This window comes from Dreissena polymorpha, chromosome 3 (genome assembly GCF_020536995.1).
Source record: "Dreissena polymorpha isolate Duluth1 chromosome 3, UMN_Dpol_1.0, whole genome shotgun sequence".
Lineage (NCBI taxonomy): Eukaryota > Metazoa > Mollusca > Bivalvia > Myida > Dreissenidae > Dreissena > Dreissena polymorpha.
In genome coordinates this window covers 58356776-58369130 of record NC_068357.1, presented here as the reverse complement: position 1 = coordinate 58369130, position 12355 = coordinate 58356776, and the positions used below count along the sequence as shown (strand labels likewise).

General features: G+C 35.5%; 2 protein-coding genes across 2 annotated transcripts in view; one reads left to right on the top strand and one right to left on the bottom strand.

Annotated features, from left to right (window-relative positions):
* Positions 1 to 12355, top strand: part of LOC127874321 (probable thiopurine S-methyltransferase) — a 195058-nt gene that overhangs the window by 56831 nt on the left and 125872 nt on the right. The window lies entirely within an intron of this gene.
* LOC127874318 (phospholipid phosphatase 1-like) overlaps positions 5708 to 12355 on the bottom strand; it is an 8547-nt gene continuing 1899 nt past the window's right edge. Inside the window, exons 2-6 of the mRNA XM_052418564.1 lie at positions 8381 to 8532; positions 7884 to 8104; positions 7516 to 7636; positions 6939 to 7115; positions 5708 to 6624 (exon numbers count right to left, since the gene is read on the bottom strand). Of these exons, the coding sequence (XP_052274524.1) occupies positions 6331 to 6624; positions 6939 to 7115; positions 7516 to 7636; positions 7884 to 8104; positions 8381 to 8532 (965 nt within the window). The 3' untranslated portion in view covers positions 5708 to 6330. The remainder of the gene's footprint in view (positions 6625 to 6938; positions 7116 to 7515; positions 7637 to 7883; positions 8105 to 8380; positions 8533 to 12355) is intronic.

Below are 12355 nucleotides of genomic sequence, written 5' to 3'. Positions count from 1 at the left end.
GGTGTTTTAACTTCAAAATTGTTTGTTATGTGTAACGGAGATTTATTTATGTTTGTCCTATTGGATTTCAAAATAAATGCATCCAGATGTTATATTAATGCCCATCTGCGGACCCGACGATGTTATTCCGTTCGCAATAAATAGTAGTTTTACGATCACAAAACCATTGCATGCCTGCTCTAATTTATTTATCAATAGTTTGTTGTTGCTTTGCAAACACGTTTATGCATGTGATTGCTCAATACAAAATGTGTGTTCGAATATCCAAAACAATACTGTTATTGACTCCGTCAGAAAATTGGCAAAATAATGGCATATCTTATAATTGCTTGTGTATGTTTCGAAGTTTACGAGGTCTCTCCGCGCCTGAGGCTACATGTTGAGATCCGGAGTGTGCCCCAGCACGCCTGTCTAATTATATATTTGACCCACGAAAGATGGCACGACCTTTGGAGTACAGCTGTAATTTCCTGTATTTGATTTTTCTCCTAAAGGTATTTTTATTTTGATGTGGCCTTATGCTGTGGTGGGAAGCCAGAATACCCGAAGGAAAACCCACCTATCCCTTATGGTGACCACCAACCAAACACAGATACTTACGTGGAGAAACGCGTGTACCAAGCACTGTGCTTACCGGACAGCCATTTATATTAAAACCAAGGCCTGATAGGCGGCATTGCAAGCGTAAAAAACACACATATATATCGGTAACTCACCTCAAACTCTTCACCAATGTGTGCTTTCTGTCGTGTAAACACAAAATGCAATGAACCCGTTATTTTATTATCATAATACGTACGTTATAAACGTCCTTTATTTAGTAGGGATTTTACTCTTTTATATAACTATGGCTTCACAATACATACAAGACATAATCAATCTATAATTAGTTTCTGAAATAAGCAATTTTCTGAAAAACTGAACGTTTGAAATTATCAGGTTTAAAAGCTGCTTAAAAATGCATTGTTTGGCGCCACTGTGAATAATGCAAATGTTTCGCTGAAGTGTATGTATTCTACATTATATGACATAAAGACAAAATAAAACAAAAGTTAAAGAAATATGTAAAGAGATTTTGCTAGTTACGATACAACTTATCCATCTTGCACTCTAAAGAAAGACACTTCAGAGACCCACGGCGTTATATAATCTACCAAAAAAAATGTATCAGGCAGCTACTTGAGTTATCCAAACATTTATATAACATACCCAAGATAAGTGTCAATGTTACTTGAGTGTCACAACGTTTTACATATCTCATCCAAGAATTTTTTTCAGTAGAATTGGTGAATTCTTCAAGTTAAGGGGAGTTATGACTCTGTTGTTATCATTGTAGATATATTAATTTAGATAGTAGTGAAATAAGGAAAACACAATTTCATAACTTTTTAATAAGTCTAATTATTATTCTTTGGTAACTGAAATACTTTCGGGAGTTTTCGTACTTTGTATACTACGTTTTTCACGCCTATAAAATGAGAGACAAAATGCACGTAAAAATTAATATAGAATTCATACTGTAGTCGGTTAAATATGTGAGATCATTACTTTCTTAATATGCGCGACTGTTTTAATTAGCATATAATGTGATAGGAAAACTGACGTTAATAAAAATATATTTATTTATTACATATCGTTACTTTAAATAGTAACAAAATGACGTCGCTAGCGGTCCTTTTATTCGTATCTGGCGAGCTAATATAAATTATATCGGCCTGCCTAATCGGTAAGATTTTTTATATCTGAAAAGAAACGGATCGCGCGAGGTCAATTGAAAAAAATGATAATGAAAATCAAAGCGCTGAATGCACTGAAGGTTTTCGCTATTGCATAATCTTAGACGCAGTTCAGTTTTCAAAATTATGTTATAGCTTTTTATATCGCAAGTTGGAAATGAACACAAGCCATTCAAATTTATAAAGAGTGTGTCTGAAAGCACAGGTCGAGATTTGTGTGCACTGTTTATCCTCAAATCTATTTTATAGAGATAACTTAGAAAAAATAACAACAATATGTCTCTTTTTTCACATTTAATTGCTTCATTTAAATTTATTGAGCAACAATTTTGCCGACATGACAGACTTTTAATGCAGTATTAAGCCCCGTTTTCCCTGAAAGCATCCAATATGTACAGATTTCAATGATAAACTGGCAAATGTCGTCGCACAAGCCGTATCGTTGAACAAGCTCTTTAACCTTATAAATGCTGTCTGCAGTGTACCAGTGGTTAAGTATAAACAGGCAGTGGTTATCCTTATTAGCTGCAGCTGTCGTCCCTAGCGTTGTTAAAGCATACTGATTTTCAAAACTGCCTCTCTACTTAAGCGTGAGCTAACGCTCACACTAAAAACAACGATATGCGCTTCCATTTTCTGTTCTTCCAACAAGCTATCTTAATTTATTTCAAATAACACCTTTTTAATCGTTTGTATCGAATTCTGACCATTCTGACCGAAAATACGATTTCCGAAATACAATCACTGGTCGGAGTGATTATTTTAGTCCTATAGACGTTCCAATTATACATGAAAAACACTTTATCTCAAATACCTTTTTTTCCAAACGATATATGCCTTTTTAAATAAATATTTTACTGTTAAAAGTAACCACAACGTCCGAATTGTTCTCAATCAAATCCAGAGGGTCTACCTTTACCCGGTGGGTTTCGTCACATAAATTACTTCAAACGAAATAGGTCATAAAGTCCCTTAGGTTGAATAAAACTTAAAGTACGGAAAGCTGGTTCTGCTACAAATTTAAGTAAAGGAACAACATAGAATTATATGTAATTAAAGAGATAACACACGACAAAGACCATCGGGCCGTTTTGTCGGTACACGGCCGATTATAGACATCCGGTTAACGCAGACGTTTGTATACTTAACAAGCTAAAGGCTTGTCAAAAAAATAACAGTATACAACATATGTTGTACTTTTATATAATAAACATTATATTCATATGACAGAGTTTTTCATTTAACAATACTGACTAAGTTTTTTTTATTAATACGCTAGGCGCCATTTGTTTAAGAAAACTTACTTGCGAATGACAAGAAGTCCAGTGTTTAGTCCTTCAACACACATACACATCTTTACAAATAAAATAAACAAAATTTATCATATCGCACAAGTAATGCCACAAATATGTAATTGCATTTAACAAAACACAAATATTAAAATAATCATTATTTAACCTCACCTTTCATGTGTGATGTATACATGGAACATTTTAACACTTATTCGAATGTTCTTTAATTTATTGTATATCGCTGGTATTATTGATATAACAATCCAATTGATAAGTTAATTTGCCAAGTGCTTAGTAAGATACCTTTGAGAAGTCACAAGTGTCTTTTCCTATCACCGAGTGAGTTCCAATAAAAATATATATTTACAAAGACCAAATAAACCCTATTGACACAATTAATATATCCGTAATAGTCGTTTCTTATTTACAATCGATTGCTCGAGAAGTTTTCATTTCATATTCTCTGACGAAGGTCAATAACCAAGACCGGATAAGATTGAAGCCTTTTGACAGAAAAAGGACATTGTTTTACGCGAAAGTTGGTTGGTGATTAGTACGAAAAAAGGTTTCGTAATGGTAATTATGATATTGTTTAACACTGCTGTTATTGTTGATACTGTTGATGATAAGGATGAAGATGATGACGACGACGACGAATAGGATGATGGCGATGATTATGATGATGATGATAATTATGAGATGGCGAGATGAAGATGATGAAGATGATATTGATGATGATAAGGATGATGATGATGATGATGATGATGGTGATGATGATGATGATGATGATGATGATGATGATGATGATGATGATGATGATGATGATGATGATTGATGATGATGATGATGATGATGATGATGATGATGATGATGATGGTGATGGTGATGCTGCTGACTGCTGCTGATGCTGCTGCTGCTGATGATGATGATGCTGCTGCTGCTGATGCTGATGATGCTGATGATGCTGCTGCTGCTGATGCTGACGCTGATGCCGCTGCTGCTGCTGATGCTGCTGCTGCTGATGCTGCTGCTGCTGCTGCTGCTGCTGATGCTGCTGCTGCTGATGATGATGATGATGATGATGATGATGATGATGATGATGATGATGATGATGATAATGATGATGAGAAGATGATAATATTGATGATGATGATGATGATGATGATGATGATGATGATGATGATGATGATGATGATGATGATGATGATGATGATGATGATGATGATGATGATGATGATGATGATTTTTACTCTAGGTTAAGCAATTGAACCCTCTTAATAGATTATATGAAATTGCTTAAGTATTTTAGTGGATAAGCAACCGAAAGATCTTTAAGTAAGCCACTCCTATTCCTAATTCTCTTGTTAAATGATGCAAACTTTTGTAGATCATTTTTTTCTTACCAAGTAAGGAGTCGACCGCATGACAAGATGTTCTTACTACGCCCGTATGCGATCACTCAAGATCTTTTAAACACACGCCCAAAATTATATTCTTTGTATATAATAGCTTCGTCACACTTAAGATGTGTGATGGAGAGTTTTATTTGCTGGTGTTGTTGTTATTTGGTTAATTATTCAATATACTGAAGATGCAAGTTCTTAAAAAAGTTTGAGTTATATGTTTGGTTGCTTCAATCAATTGATACTGAGATGTAACTAATCTGTTAAGTTGCAGCTAAAACGGTACGTGTTCGTTGACTTACTCTTCTGTAAATTAGAATACTTACGTAATCGGTATTCCTTGTTTGAAAGTCCAATCCGAACAATTAACAGAAACACCGGTCGATCGTTCAGAATTCTTAAGAGGCGGGTCTGTCAGTGAATATTGGTTTGCAAGACACGCATTCAATACATAATTATAATACTGGTATATGAACTGGTAAAAGTACACAACGCGATGTATAGAATAACAAAATATTTTTATTTCGACCAGACGTATTCTTTCAAGTCAAATATAAAAGGCAAAAACACTGAACATACAAATTGAAATTGTAGACGATAAATAATTGCATAATAAGCGCAGTCTAACATATTAAGTATTAATCTAAAGTTAATGCTACTGTCGCTGCGGGTTATTTTCGTATCATAATTACATATTTATTATTGCGGTATATCATTTTAATAAATGGCTTTTCGCATGAAATTTCACAATTTCGTTGATTTGTGAACAACACATGTATCCTGCCTTTGTGAATTAATGTCAAGGCATAGTCATGACCAAATCTTACGAATAAACTTACAATATAACGAATAGACCCATCACAATCACATTATTGTTAAAAAAAATATTCGGATTTGCAGCAACTACAAATATTTGAATGAAATAAAAATGTTGTACAAATCAAAAGAGCCCGATATTTCTATTTCCCCCCGCATCCGTTTTTTGTATTGAATATTTTTGTGATTTTTTATGTGCAAAGTTCACACAATTTACGAAATATCTTAATATTTATTTTCTTTAAAGGGATAATTGTAGCATTAAGCTGTTCGGTCATTAACTAAACAAATACAATTGTTGTCCTAGTCCGCATATTACAAGTGTGCGTTCTTAAGAGAGGTTAAAGACACCCACGTATAAAACGTAATCTACCTTGATAATACACAGTAATTGCCTTTTTGTTTATTGTATTGAAAAAAGACCATCCAGATATGTTGTCCGTTCTATAGAAGTCCAAAATATTAATTTATTATTTAGACAAACATCTTTTTTATTCTAAAAATATAAACAGCAATCAGATTAATCGGACAAAACAAAGTCGGGAAGTTCAATATGATGAAATCGACCGATCTTTCCACTTCACTCATTTCTAACGCCTTTAATCGCCAATTCATCAGCCATCATATACTACATGTATAACATAAATGTGCTTGAATGTGCTAGGTCATACGACGTGCCAACCACTCGCCCTCTGAGGAATTAAAGTCACTGTATGCAAGTATAATTCGTATCCACATTGCAATGTCTGCCAGACACCGGTCTGTTATTGGATATTCTGCAAAACTGCCATATATGGATGAAGCCTTGTAAGTCATCTGTGTGGCACAGTCAGCTGACACAACCAGACAACTATTGAACTTCACGAGTGTCCGATCAAATGTGCAACGTTTGGTAGTCATTGTGAAATATATAGTTCTCAAAACCGCACAACCGTTGTACAACGTTAGAGCGTGCTTTAAATTTTTGTAAGAAACGTTCTTCCAACCAGATTAACAAATTTCGTAACGGTTACTACTCCATTGAGAACAAATTCTCTGTGCTACACGAGTTCAGAAAAACTTATATAAAACACGTGTATAAATTCAAACCAGTTCTTGTTGGGATGATAATGTTACTGGTGTTGACAAAGGGTGACAAACGGGAGAACTCTTTTTAAGTTTTAACGACGTATGCCTGCCTTCGTCGAGTGTGTTTGGGACGTCATTAAAGTACCCGTTTTGGAGTAATGGGGCAGGCGTATGCGATTCGACGTTTGAAGATACTGGCGTTGCGCATGTGCAACATAAGTCATGTGACACTGTCGATGTTGACATGGATGATTTGCTGACGTCATCCTCTAAAGATGTCGAGAGCAGGTTTTCCGCCAAAAGCTTATACTGAAAGAATGTGCAAGTGATTACTATTTTGATGCAGTGTAAGGGGTTTAATGCATGTGCGTAAAGTGTCGTCCAAGATTACCGGTAGCCTGTGCGGACTGCACAGGCTAATCTGGGACAACATTTTATGCACATGCATTAAACCCCCTTTTTACAGAGCACGGCCCATATGTAAACGATTACTATTTGATGCAATGTTAGTGGGAGCCGATGTTAAGGACTTAATTCATTAGACTGTGTTGTTGTTTACATTATAAATTCGTTAGGAAAAAAACGCTATAAACGTGCACTTTAATTATATATAAATATACTACCACAAAGACGGCAACTGCTGCCCCGACGGTAAATCCGACGATGACGTCAGAGGCATGGTGTTTGTGGTCCCTGATACGACTCAAGCCGCATATGGATGCAGTGAAGACGAGAGCAGCTTGCAGGAAGAACTTCAGAATTCGTGAGAAACTGACGTGGAGCCGTCTCTGTATGTAAAACTGGAAAAAGAATTAGCGGACATATTTAAGTGTTTTGTTTCGATATTATTTAATTCCACAAAGACAACGATGGAAAAAAGGAAACTAGACAAGTGTATCAACTACATCTCGTATTTCACCACGGAAGAGGACCTTGTAAGGCTAATAGAAAAGCACACGCGAGTTTTAGGTTGCATTTTAATATATTACTTATAAATATACTTTTGAGTGCGAGAACAATAACTTGTTTTATGTTTTATTACAGTTTTAAATGGTTTGTTCCGTGGTATTGAGCTGCAAATTCAATGCGTTAAATGCATTTATCCATCCGTCTTTCTGGCATGGTTGAACATTTACGACTTATAATTATCCCTGCATTATAGACTTAAAACACGATAACTCTTGAAGTTGTGATACATACGCAGTAGAAAACTGCGATGTACATGGAGAAGGCTGAGTGCCCGGATGGAAATGACTGTCGGCTGTCACGAATCTCGTCGGCGTCGTGATCGCTTCCGCTGCACGTGTACTCGGTAATGTAGCTTTAGAAAGAAACATTTCAATGTTTGAGAGTAAAAATTACCGATGTAAATAAGAAAATAATATTCCAGAATAAATTTACACTACAAAATACTCTCTCATGTTTTAGCTTTTGATGAAAGCAAAAACGCTGTAACAATATTTCTGAAAAAAGCTGATTGTGACAATTTTATAAGCCTCAAAGCGGTTTGCACACGCGAAGATGATAAGTAACACATTTAAAGGTGGCTGAAATAGTAACCAACTCACGCGGGGCATAGTGATCTGTTGAACTGCGGACGGCACACGTCCATGAAGTTGGGTCTCAAGAATCCAAGTTGTCTTTTCACGAATTCGACAAACAGCTCTTGAACCACGAACCCGACGACCATCACCGAGTAGCCCTTAGCAATGAACCAGAAATCTTCGCGCGTGGGACATTCGCGTATATACTTCCTGTTGATGGCGTTTAAAACCTCCACGATAACGACCTATAAAATACATTTCTTAAATTAGCAAAGACGTGTGTACTTATTGATATTTCCGTTCATTATATTTTACTTGTATATCTGGGTCATGACTTTTGAGTCGGAAATGAGACTCGTATGCTACTCGTTATCTGGTAAAGAGCTATACTTTATACAAAATGACTTATCCAGAAGAACGCTTCGGTATTGTGTAGCTACAATTGTCAAAATGAATAGAAGGGCAGGCCACTCGCCGGCGCCCACATATATGTAGTACAAACAAACGTTATTTCTACTCACACAGAAGATAGAAGTCCCGACGCCGGCGAAGATAAGTACAGGTGTACTTATGGTGTCGGGACGGTAAGGGAGGGAGATGGAAGGCTCATCACAAAGGAAGCCTTGGATAAAAGGCTGGCCCTGAAGGAACAAGTAAAGAACCGGGATTCCCACTGAAATGGAAACAAAAATAACATGATATAAATGCAGTGTATGTGGTGTGTATATGGGACTGTTTCCGGAACAGAAGTATGACCAATGTATACATATCACCAATGCCATCAATTGTTCAATTTAAAATTTCAATTTTCGACAATAACCCACAGGTGGTTAGCGTGTGGCTATGATAATAATTAGTAAAAACATCATTTTGAATGAAACATAATCAAATTATAACAAAAAATCAACTTCTCTGAAAAACCAATCCACTAACAAATATATGTATATTTGATTGTGAAAAGTTTTTTCTCAGAGAAGTTGATTCTTATTGGGATAGTGTATATTTGAAAACAAGCAATATGTTTTCGTTTTAGTAATAACAGTTGAAACATTGAAAATATTGGGAAAAGGTAATCGAAATCAGCTTCTCGAACTATTCAAATAACATCAAACTAACATATGGGCCGTGCTCTGTGAAAAGGGGATTTAATGCATGTGCGTAAAGTGTCATCCCAGATTAGCCTATGCAGTCCGCACAGGCTAATCAGGGACGACACTTTCCGCTTGTTATGATATTGTTCGTATCAAGAAAGTCTCTACTTAGCAAAAATCAAGTTTATGCGCAAAGTGTCGTCCCTGATTAGCTAGTGCGGACTCCACAGGCTAATCTGGGACGACATTTACGCACACGCATCAAACGCCTTTTTCACAGAGCACGGCCCATACATAGAAGTTGCAATGACACAGTCTAGTATAATGCTGTTAACCAGTATTTGAAATGCTACTCAATTGATGAAGGCGTTATCCAACATTAAAATTAAACCATTAAAGTATTTTGCGTTCATGTGTAAACCATGTAATTATACGGCGTCAATTATTAGTTACGTTTAGACCTATACATTATGACCATGAAGTTTTATTCCTGATACCGTTATATTAAGTTAAACTAAACCACCACGATCTATTTAACACGTCAAATATACTTCAATTCATGCGACACATCATATGAGTTATTTAAACACGTGATGTCTTTTTGGAGTTCATACTTTGAGATGAACGAATGGAAAATGGCAACTCGATAGACTCTGTTTTGGTCGACTGGAAACATACGGTTTGATAATGTCGTATTTACCTAGATTTTAAAGGAAACTTTTCACATATTTTGGCATGTATTGAAGTTTGTCATTAAATGCTATATATCGATAAATGTAAACATTGGATCTTAAAAGTAACAGTAAAAGACAAGAATATAATTAAAGAAAGAAAAAATAGTAACCCTCAACTAGGCTCAAACCACTGACCCCTGGAGTAGAAGTCTATCGCTTAGACCACTCGACCATCCGTGCTCATACAATTAATGATGTATTTTATAATTAATATAAGCAATCCTCGTAGTGTCACACAATATAATGACAGCAACAGAACTTTTCAAATCATTCAATCGTTTCACGTTGCAACGCTTTATAATTTTCAGGTTTTCAAATCGTCAAAAGATGCATCAAATGGATATTTCTCATAAATGTTCAGTTTTACTGTTTCGTCACAAATATCATAACTACAACGAACATTTGCGAAGGTGAAACAACTTTTGTTTAATTGTGTCAATTTACCAAAACGTGAAAAGGTCCGTTAAAATATCATGGGGCAAGTATGTAAGAAAACTAAGCTTCTGTTTGAATAATGGCCTGTTGGCGAATGCATTAGTTTGACCAATTATAATTTGATAATTAGCTGCTGAACTAAAATATACATCGACGCGGTTTATTTCATGGATACATGCGAGAGTGGAAGTTTTGTTTTAATATTACTTTAGAGAGAATATTGAAATCTTCGTCCGACCTAGTAAAAATCTCATGAATATTGAGCATCTTTGATGTATAATAATCCAGGAAATATCTTCTTGAAGTAAAACAATTTAGGAAATTTCACCATTAAGGCATGCCATATTTTGATTCAAGAGCTGCATCCGGAACAATTTGCATCTATACCACTTTATCATGTTATGAACAGTAATTTGGTTAATGTACTCAAAACACTATTCATAAAATAACAGTCAAAACTAGAACACGGAATTGAATACCTTTTTTCGTTTTTGTCTCACGTTTGTTTTTGTATTATTGTTTACGGATTAATATAATGAACATTACAAGTAAACGAATAAAATAATAATGTGTTGTTGTTGCATGTTATATGTATTTTTAAGGTTCTTGAAACTTGCAGCATCACGTTCTTGATAATAGTCATAAATGTCAACAGTATAAGGATGTCTAAGCTCTGTGAAAAGGGGTATTCATGCATGTTTGTAAAGGTTCGTCCCAGATTAGACTGTATAGTCCACACAGGCTAATCCGGGAAGACATTTTCCGCTTTTATGATATTTTTCTTTTTAAAAAAGTCTTTTCTTGTAAAAAATCAAGTTTAGGCGGAAATTGTCTTCCCTGATTTCCCTGTGTGGACTGCGCATGCTAATTTGGAACGACACTTTAAGCACATGCATTAAACCCCCTTTTCACAGAGCGAGGCTCATGTTTATCTTAACCTAAAATATCTTATTGATATATCATAACGTGTCAATACAGTCAAAGCGCGTCCTATTTCATTTCGAACAAATTCTAGCACCCATTCATCATTATTGGAACCGGTAAATTACGCGAATTTACAAATATTCGGTTGGGATTAAAGGTTGCTAGATTGATAAATAGATCTCGATAAAACGAGATATGTTTAAAACGAAATATCGGAAACTGTCTATTTCGCGCATTTATAAACCTTTAATGGGATAAATGGGCTGTAAGAGTGATAAATAGGCCCGCTAAACTAGATATGTGATATATTGGCAGCCAATTGGGTTGCCTAATTTCCGGGAGTTCCCGAATCAGCGGCGTTTCTGATTATGCGACTATTGAGACATAGCAAAGAAAGCCAAAACCACAATGAGTCGTATATGCGAATATCAAACTAACTGATTTGTCGATGTCAACAAAGTAGGTAATGGATCATTAAATCAGTCTCGAATACGCATAAATTGCTTACGAGAGATTAGCTCAAATTATATTAAAAATGTGATAAATTCATCATTAGTTATTTATAAATGGATTGTGCTGATCGAGCCATCAAGTCGGGGAAATTTCACAGTCGACGATTTTTAGTTGTGTGAACATTTATAAAAACGAAAATGTGCGTCAGCCGTTATCTGGTGTGTTTTTTTATCTTACTTCAAATCAATCCAGGCAAAAAGTAAGTCAACTATAAACGCCATCCCGTCCGATCTCTGTCGTCATTTAAGACAAAACAGTTTACGTTAAGTAGGTAAACATCCTACAATCGGTGTTTAACGGAAATCAATTAGCCCTATGACATGAACAAAACACTCAACAAATGACCAGAAATAACTCTTTGGATTTGACTGTTATCCGCGTTCACATTGTGTACACGCAAAAATAATCAGTAAAAAAACTACGTTCTGCAATATATGTAGTGGTACTTGTTTAGTGAAGTGCCTGGGAGATATCAAATGCAAAATCAAACATGATACTTACTTACTTTAGGAATGGCTTTGCGTACATTTTTTGCATAGAAACACCCAATCAGATGTCGATTTATGAATCAAATCCTTATACGCTTATTTATGTTAATTCTTGTTAGACGTATCAATTAATGAAAATGACGTACACGTTAGTGCTGTCATTTTTGCATGCGTTAATTTACTCGGAATGCCAGAGGGGGTAATCACGTGACAAACAAGATGGTGACGCCCATGTCAAGACAGGTACTAGTACTTTTCGCCGTTTTATACCCTTTATTACTTTTATTAATTGTTGATATGGCGCTCACTGT